The sequence below is a fragment of the Taudactylus pleione genome, unplaced genomic scaffold (assembly GCF_031769625.1).
Source record: "Taudactylus pleione unplaced genomic scaffold, aTauple2 ptg000302l, whole genome shotgun sequence".
In the NCBI taxonomy this organism is placed as follows: domain Eukaryota; kingdom Metazoa; phylum Chordata; class Amphibia; order Anura; family Myobatrachidae; genus Taudactylus; species Taudactylus pleione.
In genome coordinates, this window is record NW_028284703.1 from 206444 (window position 1) to 225441 (window position 18998).

General features: G+C 44.4%; 1 protein-coding gene across 1 annotated transcript in view; it reads left to right on the plus strand.

The window, feature by feature from the left end:
- Positions 1–18998, plus strand: part of TBC1D19 (TBC1 domain family member 19) — a 217873-nt gene that overhangs the window by 111497 nt on the left and 87378 nt on the right. The window contains exon 12 of the mRNA XM_088482998.1: positions 10128–10202. Within this exon, the coding sequence (XP_088339124.1) occupies positions 10128–10202 (75 nt within the window). The remainder of the gene's footprint in view (positions 1–10127; positions 10203–18998) is intronic.

Consider the following 18998-nt stretch of genomic DNA (forward strand, 5'->3'; position numbering starts at 1 on the left):
TTATGTACACTATAGTTAATATTTGTTACAGTTTTAGAAATTACATGTTCTCACTTTCTATTATGCTTATTAAGATATATTGTGGCTTGCAAAAGTATTCAGCCCCCCCATTCTGTTTGTATAAGTATTCAACTCCTGCAGACTAGTACTTGCTAGAAACACCTTTTGCTGCAGTAACAGCTTTAGGGGGTCAGTTCAGTTTGGTCAGTGCTGGGTCCTGCTAGCCGCTCTCACAGCAATCGTGCACTGCGTATTCCATTTGCATTTCAATGCCAAACTTGCACTGATTTTTCAGAGGAAATTCAAGTTGTTTTGCGTACACCCTCCTGAGCAGGTGATCCAGCAGTGCACAATGGGATATCCAAACTCTTGGATATTATTTTGTAACCTTTTCCTATTTTGCACAGATGTATAACTATCATTTTCTTAGAATGTTCTTTGGTCTTCAATTTTCCAGCTTTCCTTCAGATTCACAGTATTGGTGCATACACACGGAGCGATCAGACAGCAATAACGATATCGCTGTTTGATCATCCTGCACCCTCCTGGTGTGCTGGATGATCGATATCGATCATCCAGCACACCACCAACGTCTATAGCGACCCACGATCAATGATTGCGGGTCCCTATAGTAACCTGGTCAATATCGACCAGGTTGGCCTGCATGCACAGGCGATGGACGATATTGCTATCTTCCATGCGTGCCCATGCATCGCAGGTCATTGGCCACCGAAAAATGCATGATATGTACGATAACGTTATGATCGATATCGTTCATATCGTGCATTTAAATCGCTCCGTGTGTACGCACTATATGACTAACATCATATGAATTAGGGTTCTTTAATCCATAAAAACTGACATTTCTTCTTCAGGTTCCATAGGGTCCACAGGAACTACCTTGGAGTATGTGGTTGGAGTGATCCAGGCACCAAACGGTCAAAGCTTTAGCTCCCAGAATATCCTGGTCCTTCTCCATATATACTCCGCCCCTAGCCACAGGCATTCAGTTTTTTGTTTGGTGCTCAGCAGGATTCAGACGCAACTTTTGAACATGGGCTGCTCTGGCAGTCCCAAGCTTTAATTTTATAATTTATTTCATTTTCTATTTTACTGGGTTAGCAGTGCTTAGCGTCCTAATAAGATTCATGCACTCCTACTACCTCAGCCGGTACCACAACACCAGTAATGTCTCTGGTGATTTCGGCGGGTCACAGCGGAGCTTAGCTAGCAGCGGCGTTGGATGCCCGGACTACAATCGGATGCACGGAGATGTCAGGTAAGGAGATTCCTCGTCTACGGGGAATCCCGCATGGCAGGCTGCGTCCATCATCATTATTGGTGTTCAACTTACACCAGGGTTTTAGTACCCGCAAACCGGATCGCATTTTGACGGCCAAAAAATTAAAAGTGCAAGTTGAGGCATAAAGGAGCAGCAACTCATGTTTACATCAACTCTAAATAAGGCGCTTATCCCTTAAATGTCTGAATGCTCCCACTACACAACTAGAGTCTTTTCAGGTACATAATATAAATATATAACTGCTTTTAGTTATCAATTATTATACAGGGTGTTTCACTCGCTATTGGCCCCAAAATTTTTCTTATAACTTTTAAAGTAATGACGTAATTTAGTGACATGTGACTCAGACATATCGTGGTCTATGAGAAACATCAGGAAGTCATAGCAAGTGTAGAAAGTGCTCACCATTAGTATCCATGCCAGCTTGAATGCATTGCTCCATGATATGGAAGGTTTTAACCAACATATTGGGAGTCACAGTCTCAATTTCCAGCTGAATGTTTTCTCTCAGCACACACAATGAATGTGGGCGCCTCAGGACACAACACCACTGTCAGGAGCAGGAATACCTACTGACTAACAGTGGAGGCTCCAGAGGTGGGGCTGCAGCACAGTCCAAGATACATATAGGGAAACCACACCAACTGTCATCCTCATTTGAAATTTGGACTGTGCCACTGACTAGGGTGATGAACAGCTGGCCTTCACTTTGCGCATGTGTGAACAGCTGTCCTGGGTGCTAATGGCGAACACTTTCAACACTTGTGTCACGCTGGGCGGCGGGTTTTTGAAAGCCGAGGTCAGAGGCTGTGGGAGGAGGCGAAGGCGAGGGGCCTGGACGTATGATCTCCGCATCCACAAGTCTTGGTCATTGGCTAGACCTAGTCAATGGTGCGGAGTCTAACTCACAAGGAGGTGTTCGCCAGTGACCCCTACAAGCGGGATATGGGCTTGTGCGGCTCCCTGTAAGCAGGTCGCGGTTCTTTGACTTGGTGACCAAGGCCTGCAGGGAAAAGAGAATCAAGACACCCGTGGCACAAGGGTAATGCCTGGTGTAGGCACGTGGGGAGTGGGATAGAACTCCTGGCTGGAGAAAGGCACTTGAGGTGCTGGCTAGAGAGGTGTGGAGATTTATTGGTAGGTTGAGGTAACAGCTGGATATCCCACGAAGTATATACCGGATTGCCGGCTGGAGATCATGCACTAGGGTGCAATGAGACCAAGGGTTAACCTGCACACAGGCTGTGATGGTGAAAGCACTGCGATGAGATGAAGGGTTAACTTGCAAACAGGCTGTGATGGTAAAAGCACTGCGGTGAGATGAAGGGTTAACTTGCACACAGGCTGTGATGGTAAAAGCACTGTGATGAGATGAATGGTTAACTTGCACACAGGCTGTGATGGTAAAGCACTGTGATGAGATGAAGGGTTAACTTGCACACAGGCTGTTGCTTAGTAAAGGCACTGTGGAGAGATGGAGGTTAAACTTGCACACAGGCTGTTGATTAGTAAAGGCACTATGGAGAGATGGAGGTTAAACTTGCACACAGGCTGTTGATTAGTAAAGGCACTGTGGAGAGATGGAGGTTAGCTTTCACACAGGCTGTTGATTAGTAAAGGCACTGTGGAGAGATGGAGGTTAGCTTTCACACAGGCTGTAGATAGTAAAGGCACTGTGGTGAGATCGCTTAGAAGCTTCTGGGAAAAACACTCTGGAAGCACGGGAACCTGGAACGAGACTCCTCTAGTTACACTAGCGGCGACAATGATTGTTCAGGCAACTACCTGGAGCACAAGAGCCGGATATATACCCCAGGAAGCCTGCTGATAGGCCCACAGCGTCAGCTGACCAGCCGGGCCACTCAGGGAAGGAAGTAATGACATAGGAAAAGTGTCATGGCGACGCCCATGACGGAAACTGCGATCCCCACTCAACGGGTCGTCTGACACCACAGCTACAGGGTGAATGCTCAGCTCCTCCCACGTTGCCGCACCAGCTGCCCGACTGCCTGGGAAGTCAGAGGAAGCCGGCGGGACGGTAAGGGACGGCCGATCCCTGGCTGAACTCTGACAACTTGCTACGACTTTCTCATGTTTCCCATAATTAAGGTATGTCCAGTGGCGACCCTACCTCATCTGACACCCGGGGCGGGGAATAGTGATGGCTGGGCTCGTGGTTGTGCCGGGGTGAAATGGGCGTGGCCTCGCGAGAGGGGCGTGACCTGGCAGTCCGATCCCCGTTTTTGTCACACCGGGGGTGCGAGCTGCCCCCGGGACCAGCCTGTCTGAAGTGTCGGCTCCCTCACTGTGTCAGGAGCCGAGTGCTGCACGTAATTCTACAGTGCGTACTGTATCAACATGCTGTAACGTGTTGATACAGTGTGTCCGGGGCCCTATTTGGATTACTGCGGAGAACATCGTGGGACAAAAAGTGAGAATTAGATCTTTTTTTCAGGTACTTCCATTGGATACTTTATGTTGAGAAGGGAACCTGAACATCTGGGAATAGGTGAGTATGTGTGAGTGTGTATGGATGTAATAAATCTTTATTTTCACGGTGTGTGTGTGTGTGTCTTGTGTTTTTTTACACATTTCTTTACAGGTGAACTACACGTACCAGTGGCCCCTTAATGCCCTGTATGCTGGTACTTGTGGTTCTCCAAGTACCAGCATGCGGGGGAGGCTTGCTGGGACCTGCAGTTCTACAGTAAAGACAATGTTGTTAATTATATTTTTAACACTACACCTACACTTTCAACCCGCCACCCACCGGCCAGGGGTGGCGGGGACAGACCCGGGCTATCAGCCTAGGCCAGGGGTGCCCTGGAGAGGGGAATTCTTTATTGGAGGGGTCCCCAACTCCCCAGGGATCCCTGGCCTGGGCTGACTAGCGGTCAGGGCTGATGCTGCGGCTGCAGGGCCCGGTGAAAGGGCACCCCTGGCTGTGGCATCAGTCCCCCGCTAGAAAGGGTCCAGAGCTGGTTTTAAATATAGGGGGAACCTCACGCAAATTTTTTCTCCCTATAATTGAAACCAGGTCTGGCCCTGCTGCCTGGTGCTGGCTCTTAAATTACTGTGGAAGCCTACACATGTTGTTCCCTGTAATTTAAGAACCAGGACTGGCTGGCAAGTCCGGGGCTGTTTAGTCTTTTTTTTTGGGGGGGGGGCTATGTAATTTTTTTTTTTAAACTTTGAACCTGTTTATTTACAGCCTAGAACACAAGCATCTTACACATATCTAACTGATATGTGCAGGCTGCTTACTCGGGAGAGTTTTGCAGACAGAGGACACTACAATCTCAGGTGAGTCATCTCCTGCAAAACCTGCAACTCGGGAGAGAAATCTCGTTCTGCTTCACCATCGGCCATCTCACTCTCAGCTAAACTTGCTTCTTGGTAAATTTGAAAGTCTTGGGAGCCTCAAATCACCCGAGTAGCTAATCAAGTTGAAAAAAAAGCAAACTCTCCCAGACTCAATTCTTAGTAAATTTACCCCTAGTTGTGTAGTGGGAGCTTTCAGACGTTTAAGGGATAAGCGCCTTATTCATTGTTGATGTAAACACGAGTTGCTGCTCCTTTGAGCCTTAACTTGCACTTTTGATTAGTTGGCCGTCACATTATTTTGAGTATTGTCAAAGATTGTTTATCTAACTTTAGCAACTGTCTTGACATGTTTGTAGTTAACTTGTTGCACTTCAGGGTCCAGATGACCTGTTGTGGAAATTTACAGGAGTTGTTAGAATGTGTCTTTCCAAAAGTGCTATTTACCAAGTTATTCTAATGATTTCACGCTCTCATTGACACCTTAGCATAGCTAATTTACATTTTGACATAGTCCTACAGCACAATAATTAGATGGATATAAACAGAAATAAAATGAATCTGTTGATTCAGGTAAAAATGGTCCTTTTATTTACCTATTACTGGCATGTAATCTGCAGCAAGTAACTGATATTGCCGGTTCCATCATACAGTAACTTCAGTGGAAAAATATTATAAAGGTAAATTAACCGAACCGTGCTGCAGTGTGTTGTGGCAGCAAAACATCCCGGCTATGTCTGCAAGCTTGTAGGTACAATTTAATTATATTAACATTTATAATCACTATCTTTTAGTTTTTGATCTTCCTAATTTGTATATATAATATTGATTTATTTTTTAATGTCCTCATTGAGACACAAGCCAGCAACTAAAAAATAGTTGTCTACGTTTTCAGCCAGCAAATTTGCTTATTTTGTCAGGCCAAATAATGTACCCAGGTTCTGTCCTAGCCTGTTTTTTAACTATTTAGTTGTTTAATTTGCCTTTCTATAGGTTTGGTTTCAATATAGGCAGTGGTAGTTGATAGAGCCGCTGCCACCCCGGGGCTAGTTGCCACGGTCTTCCCTCATCACGTCAGTGTTCCCTGAACCTGCTGAGCAATTGGCTGGCAGAGAGTGCTGTGTGACGGCCCACCCGCTATGTGCTTGTGAGCTTTGTCACAGCAGCCTGAGAGAGAGCAGGGAGCCAGGACTGCACATGAGCCTGATTGTCGGTGAGTCATGTGTGCCATGCATGTAATCAGCTGCTCCTAGTACCCTTTGAGGTGCTACTACCTGAGCAGGTGAGCAGCACCATTATAGCATCATGCCCCGAGTGACCGCACCGGCCGCACCTCCTCGCTACAGCCCTGAGTTTGATAATCTGATCGGTTAATAAAACAGGGTGCACAACAGAATTAAAACTGAATTCAATAAGGTGTTCAAGGACTATTTATCAAAGGGCAATAAAGCCAACAATGTTATAAAATAATAAGACTGCAAAACATATATTTTTTACTGTATAAATTACATATTGGCCATAGTGTATTTATTTATTATTTGTGTCAGAGGGGTCCCAAAAAGTATAATTTCTTTTCACCTCAAATTGTGGCGATAAGAAATTATTTTTCAGTGGCATTTAAAAAATACCTTTTTCTTTACATTTTTAATTTTGAAGGGCAACTTGTAAGTATTTAATCATTTAACCGTAATATAACAATAACAAACATTATGAAAGAGAAATAAATGAACCTTTGCCGTGGACTCTGATAGGCGCCTGTTCCAGAAAAGAAATTTGCAGTGATGAACTCTTAAATCATGTGTAAACTGCCATTCCTGCATGATTTGCGCCTGTTGACCCCTTAAGTCACTATGCAGGTAGGTCCAAATAGATTTTGCTTGTCTCTATGATATTCATACACTAAAGCTATTGTCCCATACTAATCAGGACAAATGAAGTGCTAGGTGGTGGTACACATGTACTCACCTCTACTTGAATTGCTGTGCATAGCAGAGACATCTGCACTGCGCTCACCATGAGGATGGAAATCATACTTCCCAACTTCCAACAACTTAGGAAAAGTACAGACTCACGGGATTGTCCCTATTTTGATTGTTCTGCATAATTTGGGTCACTTGTGAGGTAGAATTTACTAACATTGCATTTAAGGACAACATTTGCACTAAAACACTGCACCCAATCAGCAGTTTGTCTGATGTAGTGCTATGGCTTAGTGCAGAGGTTCTCAACCACAAGCCTCAAGTACCACTAACTGGTCATAGTTTGTGGATTTCTGTCTGTGGAAACGGGAGGGATAGTTACTGACCCAGCAAATATATTAACTCACCTGTTCATGATTAAAGAACTCCTGAAACCATGGTTGAGAACCGCTGGCTTATTGCACATTTTGCAATGTCAGAAAATGAGCTGTATTGTTTATAATCTCTTCAGCTTTCAGCCATAAAGTCAGCACCCAATAATATATTTTCCTCTTGGCAAAGCGGCCCCTAAACTGCCAGGCCCAAGGGCAGTTGCATGTACTGCTGTGCCTGCCTACTTCTAGGGATTTATGACAGGCGTCAAGATACCGATGCCTGTCATAATCCCAACGCCGGAATGCAGAACGACGGGGGCCTGAAAGAGATAAGTACGGGCGCCCGTCCTCTTAGCCGCATTGGGGGGGGGGGGGTTAGGCTTAGGGCACCCAAGGGTGATTTAGGTTTAGGCACACCCCAGGGAGGATTAGGGTTAGGCTAGGGGAAGAGGGGGTTAGGGTTAGGCATCCCCCTGGGAGGGTAAGGTTTAGGGCGCGGGGAGGGGGGGTTAGGTTTAGGCACTAACTGGGGAGGTTAGGGTTAGGCACTAGGGTGGGAGGTTAGGGTTAGGCACCCCTAAAGGAGAGTTAGTGGGGGGAGAGGGGAGGGTTAGCTGTACCTATCTCCGCTGTCTGGATTTCCGACCTTCGGCCAGCAGCAGTCGGGATTTAAACTGGCGGCCATACAGCCACTGGCAATACAATCCCATTGCCTTCCCAACAATTAACCAGATAAAATGGGGACATAAGAAATACAGCTCCTAATCTGCACAAACCATTTGTAAAAAAATTAAAGAAAAAATGACAGAATAACAAGCTGTAGGCATGAGACTACAAGAAAAGTGTGTAGTGTATGTACGTCTCAAATTGATGTAATGTTTATGATGGACAGAAACCTTCCTATATTTAGTCTGATCTGACTATAATCGGTTCCAGAGTAATTTGCAGAGTTTAGGAACACATTATGTATGGTTCAGCAAAAAGAGACCATAAATCGCAGACAGGGCAGTGTACAATTGTAAAAAAAAATCACTATGCTAGTAGTCGACTTTATAATAGGTGTCTTCCTTATGTGAAGCTAATCATAAGAAAAACCTGAACAGCACAGAGGCAATTTCAGAAACACTGTAACTGTCTATGGATGTAATGAGCGCATGAAGCTTAGAGCACAGTTATGATGTGATCCGAGTCAGTAATGGCAGATGAAGAGTAATAGGAAGGTGTTACCGAGCCACAAGATAAAAGCTGCAAAATATGAGCACAACTTTGCGATATAGAAATAGAGAAACGCTCCAAAATACTTGAGAGTGATCGTATTTATAAAAAACTAAAACTAAAAATTTTAAGGCAGAGGTTCACAAACTTCTTATCTAGAAGTTCAGCAAAAATTTAATTAAGTAAATTGTGCTTATATGTCACCCTTAGGGTCACTTATGTGGTGGTTGACAGGCTGCGCTTCTTTTGTCCACATATTTTTTGATTGGCAGCCAATAGCACTGGTTTTGTCTCTCACACTGACTAAAAATCATTTTATTTGGTACTGGACCACCAACCTTGAGGCACCCAGGGTGCCACGGTACACAGTTTGGGAACCACTGCCTTAAGGACTAGTAACAGTACAAACAATATAATGCAGAAGGGTTATTACAGTCGACAATTTGTTGTATCATGTAAGCACCATTTCACTATGTGTACCGTGACTTTAACAGTATTCGCCCCTTTGCATTCTTTATATTTATATTTTTTTACATCATGCACTCCAAATTGATTTATTTGTGAATTTTTACTACTGATCATTAGAATATACTTCGCAATATAAACACAGTATAACTCCAAAGCCTTTCCTTAATTAATTAAAAATGAAATAAGCTTATAGCAGTCAATGATGTAAGTATTTGCACCTATCAATATGATACTGTACATCTAAGTAAACCCTAGGGCAATCAGTTATCTGGAAAGGTTACATACTTGATTGGAGTCTCCCTGTGTACCGCAAAGGGTTTTACTTTATTTTAAAATAAATACACATGTATGCAAGAGAGTTCTCATAGTTGATTAGTATATTTACAAACTAATGCTTTATCTTGAAGATAAAATAAGATTCAAAGCAAATACAAGGAAAGACTATTGTAGGTTACCAATTAAGAAGTGTATAAAAAAAGTAAACATTTTTTAATATACCTTGTTGGGCTGTGAAGTTCATCATAAAGAAATTAAGAGAATGTGGCATAGATTTGGCTTTATCTCGAACTGAAAACCTGTAAGTAGGGTGCTTGTTGCAGAGGCCTAGGGCAACTGTTAACAGTTACACTATTCCCTGGGAGAGATTATAAAAACGGTCTATTTGACAACAATACCTTGAAAATAACATATTTACGGACTCAGTATGATTGACCAAATCGCGACAGCGGCATTCCGGCAGCAGTGAAAATCCTAATCGTCCGTAGGTAAGTATTTTCTACCCTATTCTACCCTCTAACCCTAACCCTCCCTTAGGGGTGCCTATCCCTAATCCCCCCTATAAGTGCCTAAACCTAACCCCCCTTTCCCCGCCGCCTAAACTTAAGTCCCCGGGGGGGGGTGCCTAACCCTAACCCTCCCTTCCCCTAGCCTAACCCTAAACTCCCGGGGGGGTGCCTAACCCTAATTCACCCCCGGGAACCCTAACTCTCCCCCCCGTGCGGCTGTCCGCCCCCGGCTTGTCGATCAAAGGTGTCGGGCTCCCGGCGTAGGGAAATCCCGACACCTGTCATTTAACCCCTTGCCGGGAATAGACCGTTGGGAAGCCGACGGTTGGGATTCCGTCCGTCGGCTTCCCGGCTTCTTCCCCATATTTACGTTGTCTTATTTGACTGTATAGTGAATACTGGCCCTTTTACTCCTGTGGTTCAGTACCTCTTTATGGTGCAGATGCCTTGTTTGGTGAAAGTAGAAACATTTTAGCTGATTTCATGCTTGTTTTATATTTATGTTGTTAAATGACATTTCATGCTGTTTTGTCCTGCAAGTTTCCCACCAGGTTTATTGCATCATGTTTATACTTGCCTTCTATGACATTGCCTTGTACAGAGCAATCTACAGTACATAGTATTTTATTATTCTCTACTTTCACAGCTGCATAAACTTTCATAGCAGATTGCACTTACATGGAACTGTATGTTATTTTTCTGTTACCAATAAATATTTTTTTTGTGCCTCTCAAATTTTTAGGAAATCTTGTACTATGAGCAACTTAAATCGAATGTAATTCAGCATGACCTTTTATCCGACAGCCTGATTTACAAGGTTAGTAATCTCAGCATATTGCATTCTGTCACAAGTCAGGAAAGATTTGTATTCTATCAAATTCATGTCATGTAATATATTTTCCACTGTTGGAGAAGTGCTGTCATAAAATACAGTCAGTGAAAGCCAGGACTGTGTCTCATTTCCATCCAAATATCTAGAAGCATGTGAGTGCATGCTGTTGCATTACAATATCAGAGAGTAACAGTACTTATATTTTCATAAATTGAAAGCTGTTCCTTTCCATGTGTATGCCATATATAATGACATATATACGCTACCTATTTTCAGCTGCCAGTGACTCTCTGTGTCTCTGCTTTTATAATTAAATTTCCAATAATTTACAAAAACAAGACACAAAGTAGCTCTCTTAGAGCAGCAACTCCAAGTAGATTTGTTTTCTTTAAATTGCACGTTAAGTACCTTTTAAGCATTTATCTTAGCTGTCATCCTACAAATAATGATCTCCTTTTCAAAATCTCTTCGGGGGGAAAACAAGTATGGCTGCCATTCACAGTTAGTCTGCTGCACAAATGCTCAGCATGTCATACGATGGAAGGAGGGGAAGGATTTTACAGTTCCAAAGTGTCTTTGTTCACTACATCATGTGATGTGACTGTGGTTGCCATGGTAGTAATATGACAGGAATTCTTGAAAATCTGCAGAATTATCAATAATAGCAATCTGTAAAAACGAACCAACAAAAAAGCTGCTTCTTACAGTCTACCACAATGATTTATATTAACAATAAAACACTCCTCCTTTTTTATTGGATTTCTGCTTAACTGTTAGAACGACTAACTTTAAAATACAAGTTGGTGAATATAAAATAAGATTTCTTCGTCGGGGTCTATAGGGATCCACAGGGATACAATGGGTATATTATGGTTGGAAGATCAGGCGCCATACAATTAAAACTTCTGCCTACAGAATGCTCTGGGTCCTTCCCCCTATATATACCGTCCCTAGCCATAGGACTTCAATTGTTCGTTTGGTGCGGCAGGGTCAAGATGCACCTTTGTAACAGGAGGACTGCTTAGAGCAGTCCTAAGCTTTTATTTTATTTTATGTTTTTCTGAGTTGGTAGTACCAAGCGTCTAAATAAAGACGCACGTACTGCGGCTCCATCTGCCTCCGCCAGGCCGCAACATCAGTTATTGTGCTAGTGATTTTGGCAGGTCGCGGCTGAGCTTGGCTAGCAGCAATGCTGCGACCTGGACTGCATCGGTTGTTCGGAGATGTCAGGTAAGGCGATTCCTCGCTTACGAGGAATCGCACGCGGCAGTCCTTGCTTTTGTTGTCAGAGACGCACCAGAAGCCACTGCATCCTGTCAGAGCCCGGGATTGTCCGCGTCCTCACACCAGCCGGGTCTTATCGTCTGATGCCAGGGATCGGCAGCAGACGCTATCTGTTGCCACAAGGTCAGCGTACCCATCTGGTTAATGCTGCTTAGGGGAGGTAGGCGCTCCCCCGGCATATCCTCCACCGACCCAGATGCAGTCCTTACAAAGGGTTTTGCACGTCTCGGTTGCACCGCCAACCCTCCATGTGTAAATGAGACGTTCACAGTCCACGCTCAGTGCGCCCTGTATCTGTTGGTCTCAGGAGCATCTGGGTCAGTCTCCCTGTATACCTCTCCTGTGGTTAAGGTATATGGTGCTCTATGTCCTACCATTCCTTTGCGTTGCTGTAGTTGGTTTAGAGCCGATTGTAATTATATTACATATGTATGCATTGTATGTGACTGTTTGCTAGCTACTGATTGACTTTTATTTCTAAGTCTGTCAATTGTAACTATCACTGTTTTCGCTTCATCCTCTTGGGGATGGAGGTTTCTTTCTGAGTACTTCACATTCATTAAGATTTTGTGAAGGCTGTCACATAACATTGCAATTATTGCCTTTACTTTGAACATGTCAAAAGATAAAGGGAAACAGGAGGGGGAGCAGCCTGCGCTTGTTTAATGTAAATCATGTATGACTTATGTGTCCTCTCAGGAGGTAAAGGATGGTTTGTGTGTTGTCTGTTATAAAGAGCCTTCTCACCAGTCCAGTTTACCTGTCTCTGGGCAAGAGCCATCTTGGGTTTCCTCTTTTTCCCAGGTTATGATGAAGGTTGTTGATCATATGGCTGCTCCCACGATGTCTCCTTGGATGGGGTGTCCACAGTATGCTATGTTTGCACCTCCTATGTATCCTTCATGGAAGGATATTTATGCCCATTCTATTCAGAGTATGGCACCATCTAATGTTGATAACAGACCGGTAATGACCAAAGCACCTAAGTGCAAGTTCTCTTTCTATTAGTCTGCCCAACATATGGATTCAGGGGAATCAGATGATGCTCAGGGTTCCTCTCCAAGATCTACAGTAGTTCTGGGGAGGAGGATCATCCGTCCACGGTGGATGTTCCTTCTTTGGTGAGGGCAGTTAGATCAGTCCTAGATATTCAGGATGATGAACCAACTCATAGTAAAAAGGCGCCAATGTTTAATCACCACCGGAAGGTGGTCAAAACGGAGTTCCCTGTACAGTGCATCCGGAAAGTATTCACAGCGCTACACTTTGTAACATTTTGTTATGTTACAGCCTTATTCCAAAATGGAATAAATAAATTTTTGTCCTCAAAATTCTACACATAATACCGCATAATGGCAACATGTAAAAAGCTTTTTTGCGATTTTTGCAAATTTAATAAAAAAAACAAACTCACATGTACATAAGTATTCACAGGCTTTGCTCAATACTTTGTTGATGCACCTTTGGCAGCAATTACAGCCTCAAGTCTTTTTGAATATGATGCCACAAGCTTGGCACACCTATCTATGGGCAGTTTCACCCATTCCTCTTTGCAGCACCTCTCGAGCTCCATCAGGTTGGAAGGGAAGCGTCGGTGCACAGCCATTTTCAGATCTCTCCAGAGATGTTCAATTGGATTCAAGTCTGGGCTCTGGCTGGGCCACTCAAGGACATTCACAGAGTTGTCCTGAAGCCACTCCTTTGATATCTTGGCTGTGTGCTTAGGGTCGTTGTCCTGCTGAAGATGAACTGTCGCCCCAGTCTGAGGTCAAGAACGCTCTGGAGCAGGTTTTCATCCAGGATGTCTCTGTACATTGCTGCATTCATCTTTCCCTCTAATCTCCCAGTACCTGCCGCTGAAAAACATCCCCACAACATGATGCTGCCACCACCATGCTTCACTGTAGGGATAGTATTGGCCTGGTGATGAGTGTTGGCCGGTTTCCTCCAAACATAACGCCTGGCATTGACGCCAAAGAGTTCAATATTTGTCTCATCAGACGAGAGAATTTTGTTTCTCATGGTCTGAGAGTCCTTCAGGTGCATTTTGGCAAACTCCAGGTGGGCTGCCATGTGCTTTTTATTAAGGAGTGGCTTCCGTCTGGCCACTCTAGCATACAGGCCTGATTGTTGGATTGCTGCAGGGATGGTGGTCCTTCTGGAAGGTTCTCCTCTCTCCACAGAGGAATGCTGTAGCTCTGACCGAGTGACCATCGGGTTCTTGGTCACCTTCCTGACTAGGACCCTTCTCCCCTGATCGCTCAGTTTAGACAGCCGCCAAACTCTAGGAAGAGTCCTGGTGGTTCCGAACTTCTTCCATTTACAGATGATGGAGGCCACTGTGCTCATCGGGACCTTCAAAGCAGCAGATATTTTCCTGTACCCTTCCCCAGATTTGTGCCTTGAGATAATCCTGTCTTGGAGGTCTACAGACAATTCCTTGGACTTCATGCTTGGTTTGTGCTTTAACATGCCCTATCAAGTGTGGGACCTTATATAGACAGGTGTATGCCTTTCAAAATCATGTCCAAATAACTGAATTTACCACAGGTAGACTCCAATTAAGCTGTATGAACATCTTAAGGATGATCAGTGGAAGGATGCACCTGAGCTCAATTTTGAGCTTCATGGCAAAGGCTGTGAATATTTATGTACATGTAATTTCTTAGTTGTTTTTTTATTAAATTTGCAAAAATCTCAGAAAAAAACTTTTTACACGTTGTCATTATGGGGTATTGTGTGTAGAATTTTAAGGACAGAACTTAATTTATTCCATTTCGGAATAAGGCTGTAACATAACAAAATGTGGAAAAAAGTGAAGCGCAGTCAATACTTTCCGGATGCACTGTATCTGAACAACTTATAGAGCTTATGAGGAAGCATGGGGTAACCGAGCAAATGAACTGTCTTCTTCTAGGCCAACTAGTTTTCACAAGTCTGAGCGACAAACTAAGAGGTCTAGCCCGGCAAGACATCCAGCTTCTAAGCCGGACAACAAGCCTTCAGCCTGACGGAGCGGGCCTCCTCCTGGGGGATCCCAGGGTGGGAGGCCGACTTCTTCAGTTTGCGGATTGTTGGCATCAAACAACAGATGCCTGGGTCTCTCAGGGGTATGCCCTCACTTTCAAGAGGCATCCTCCCCAGAAGTTTTTTTGCACAGATCTCCTATCAGATGCAGACAAGGCCTTAGCTTTTCAGGGAGCCATTCGCTCCCTGCTACAGGCAGGGGTAATCGTCCCAGTTCGTATGTCTCAACAAGGAAGGAGTTATTATTCCAATCTGTTTCTGGTTCAGAAACCGAATGGGTCTTATCTAATTATCTTGGCAATGGAGTAGGGGGATTACATGGTTTCCCTGGACATTCAGAATGCATATCTGCATGTTCCTATTATACCATCCCACCAACAATTCTTACAGTTTGCTGTCCTTCAGCAACATTACCAATTTCAGGCTCTATCCTTTGGCCTATCTACAGCTCCCCGGGTATTTATCAAAATAATGGCAGTCATGACGGCCTATCTCAGGCATCGGGGTCAAAATTCTGCCTTATCTGGACGACATTCTGATATTGGCGTAGACTCTGGTTATGTTACAAAACTATCTTCATCTGACTATAGCCTAAGACAAACATGAGTGGTCCAAAGAGCGCTGTCCCTCTTATATCCAATCTTCTCTTATTCAATCATGAATGGTACAGTGATCCCAACATGAGGAGAGAAGATAATATATAGTTATGTTCCAAATGATGAATAATATTTCCAATAGTCAACACAAGATGATGACGCCACTCACCTAAAATAGGTGGGATGCGTTCACATAAAGGTATCTTTTGACACAATTACAACTCTTGTTATAGATAGACCGAACACTTCTCAGCATTCTCCAGTACTTGTTCCCCTCTGGGACTACACTCACCTGAAATCAGGTATAGGCGTTCACACAAAGGTATCTTTTCCCAGAAGACAGTTACAACTCCATCCTCAGCGGGGATAACTCTTGTGATAATAAGAACCAAAAAATAATAATCCAACTTCAAAGGGATAAAATAGTACTTGTTTTTAATCCGAGAATAAAAATATATGTCCTTGGGTTACATACAACCCAATAGGAATCCCAAACATAAAATTACAAAAAATTACATACAAAAAATCTACGTAAAAACTAAAAGAGGGCTCCACGGTGAAAATGCAAAAATATCAACCCAACAGACACCAAAATTATCCGGAATAATTAAGGATCTTGGTGAGTTGCACCAGCTGACGAAAGTGCCAAGGTAAGTTCCAATTCAACCGTGGAATAACCCTCAATTCACCACCACCGCATTTCTGACTTTCAAGTCCTTCCTCACGGCTGGATAATCAATTGGAAGAAATCATCACTTTCTCCAACACAGCAGTTGGTACATCTGGGAGCGTTTCTGGCTTCTCGGGCACAAAGTGTTTCTGCTAGAGGACAAGATTATGGATCTATCATTGCGAGTACACAACTCCTGATTAACCTACTGTAAAGGCTTGTCCACCTTTCAGGGAAGATGGACAAATCAAGAAAGTAATCTGGTAATAATGCAAGCCAAGGGTATCCATTCTGTTAGCAATGCAGGTCCTGGGATCAATGGTATCCTCCTTCGATATGGTGGGGTATGCTCAGTTCCATTCCAGGCCTCTACAAAGATTGATTCTCTCCAGGTGGAATGGGCTGCATCATTTGATAAGGTCTCAGAGGATCCTTCTCACTCCAGAGGTTCGTCACTCCCTCCTGTGGTGGCTGAGAAAGGATCATCTAAACAAAGGGGGCCTGGTCTGGATTCCAAAGTGGGTGCTTCTCACCACAGACGCCAGCCTTCATGGATGGGGGGCAGTGACAGGTCGTCACACCTTTCAGGGAAGATGGACAAATCAAGAAAGTCATCTGCCAATAAACATTTTGGAACTGCGAGCAGTATACAGAGCTCTGGTCATGGGACAAGACCTGCTCCAGGGCAGAGCGGTCCAAATCCAGTTCGACAATGCAACTACAGTGGCCTACCTCAATAATCAGGGAGGCACAAGAAGTTATGCAGCCATGAAGGAAGTAACAAGGGTTCAGATTTGGGCAGAACGTCATCTTCTGGCCATCTCGGCAATATTCATACCAGGAGTACTCAATTGGGAAGCAGACTTCCTAAGTCGCCAGGACATACACACCAGAGTGTGGTCTCTCCCATCTGAGAGTGTTTCAGCTCTTGGTAAACAAATGGGGTCTACCAGAGCTAGATCTCATGGCATCACGCCACAATCACAAGGTCCCCAGGTATGGGTCCAGGTCCAGAGACCCATCATCAGCCTTTGTGGACGCAGTGGCAGTCCCTGCCAACATCCGGACTTACCTCATCTGGCTTTGACAGCGTTGCTCTTGAATCTTCCATCCTAAGAGCGAAAAATTTTTTACAGTTCTGTAATTGAATCGATGATTAGGGCATGGAAACCTGCCTCTGCCCTCATCTATTACAGAGTTTGGTATTCTTTTGGTCAATGGTGTTCCTGTAGAGTGATTGTTTTTGTTCAGGCAGGATTAGACAAAGGTCTACGCCTGGCCACTTTGAGAGTGCAGGTTTCTGCACTGTCAGTCTGGTTCCAGAAGAAGATTGCTCCATTACCAGATGTTAGAATTTTTTTCCAAGGAGTTTTGCGAGTTCAGCCTCCTTTTGTTCCACCGTAGCACATTGAGATTTGTCTTTGGTTCTTAAGGGACTACAAACTGTCCCATTTGAACCTTTGGACTCTGTGGATTTGAAGTGGTTAACAGCAAAGATACTTTTTCTTCTTGCTATTTCTGAGGCTCTGATTTGGTAGTGCTCTCTTGATGCTCCCCATTTTTTATTTTTCACCAGGATAAAGCTGTTCTTCATACAAGGGAGGGTTACCTTCCTAAGGTAATGTCCCATTTTCATGTGAATGAAAAAATTGATGTTCCAGCTTTTCAGGCTCAAGACCTTTCTATATGTGAAGCCTCCCTGGATGTAGTTCGTGGTCTCCGTATCTATGTGGAGCGTACAAACTGTATTATATGGTTTTCACAAACGAGGACGGCCAGCTAATAAGCAGACTCTGGCAAAATGGCTACGCATGACTATCTCTCAGGTGTATACACAGGCTGATCTCCCTGTCCCAAGCATGGTGACAGCACTTTCTACTCCGTCTGTAGGGCCATCGTGGGCATTTAGCCGTGGTGCCTCTGTTGAGCAATTGCGCAAGGCAGCCACGTGGTCTTCTGTCCACACCTTTCTGTGGTTTTTTTACCTTTGATACTTTTGCCTCTCAGGATGCTTCCTTTGGGTGATGAGTTATCCTTTCTGCTCAGGAGAATCCCCCACCGTAGGGGAACTGCTTTAGTACATCCCCATGATATTCCTGTGGATACCTATGGACCCCAAAGAAGAAAATTAGAGTTATGGTAGACTTACCTAGATAACTCCTTTTCTTTGAGGTCCATAGGGTCCACAGGGCACCCACCCTGATACACCTGGCATCATTGGGTCATATTCTTTCGGTCACAGATTCCCTCATCTTATGTAAGAGTGTTTCTGGTGTACGATTGTTCTTCCTTCTCTTCTTTTCCTTCTCCAACCTTGAGGCTTGTTAACTAAACTGAAGTCCTATGGCTAGGGGCGGGGTATATATAGGGGAAGGACTCAGAGCATTCTGGTAGCAGAAGCTTTAACTGTTTGTTTGGTGCCTGGTCTTCCAACCATAATATCCCCATGGTATCCCTGTGGACCCTATGGACCTCAAAGAAAAGGAGTTCGCTAGATAAGGCTACCATAACTCTTATTTTTTAGAACATTCACAAATATGTATTTAGAAGATTCAGGATCTTATGACAGCTGAAGACTTTGAGATAAAGGGGGAGTTTGTTAGCCACAAGCTCCAGTTGGAGCCTCGCTGGATGTGCAGGTATGCACATTTCCAAGTATATTGCAGTAGGAAATCCTCTGTGAGGTGCACAAAATATAATCAGTGTTTTATAGCCCACTGTGGAGTGTCTTCATGTACATAACATTGCAGCTAATTGTATCAGTCTGGAAGTTGCAGTCATTTTTTTTTCTTGTACATAGCAGACTTCATAGTTGAGTCTGTCGAAGGACATAGGGCCTGATTCAGACCCGCTCGCATGCGCACAGCGCTCGCAAGTGGGTCGATGGTCCCCCACTGTGCATGCGCACGCCGTAGCCGGCTCCGGCGTGCGCATGCTCGCGACCCAGCCAGCGATGGGCGCTCCGTTGCTACGGGTCTCGCAGCAAAGCAGGGCAGCTGTCGATTGTGATTGACAGCTTGCCCCATTTTGGAGGCGGGCAGGGAGGGTGGCTGGCCAAATGGAGGCGTTCCCGAAGGAACGCCTGCCATTTGCGGGCGGCCCCACTGACATCACTCGTTAGAGCTGATGTCTCTACTCTATTAGAGTCGAAAGCTCACTGGAGCTTGCAGGAACGAGACCCTACCACAAGGGTCTCGTCGCAAG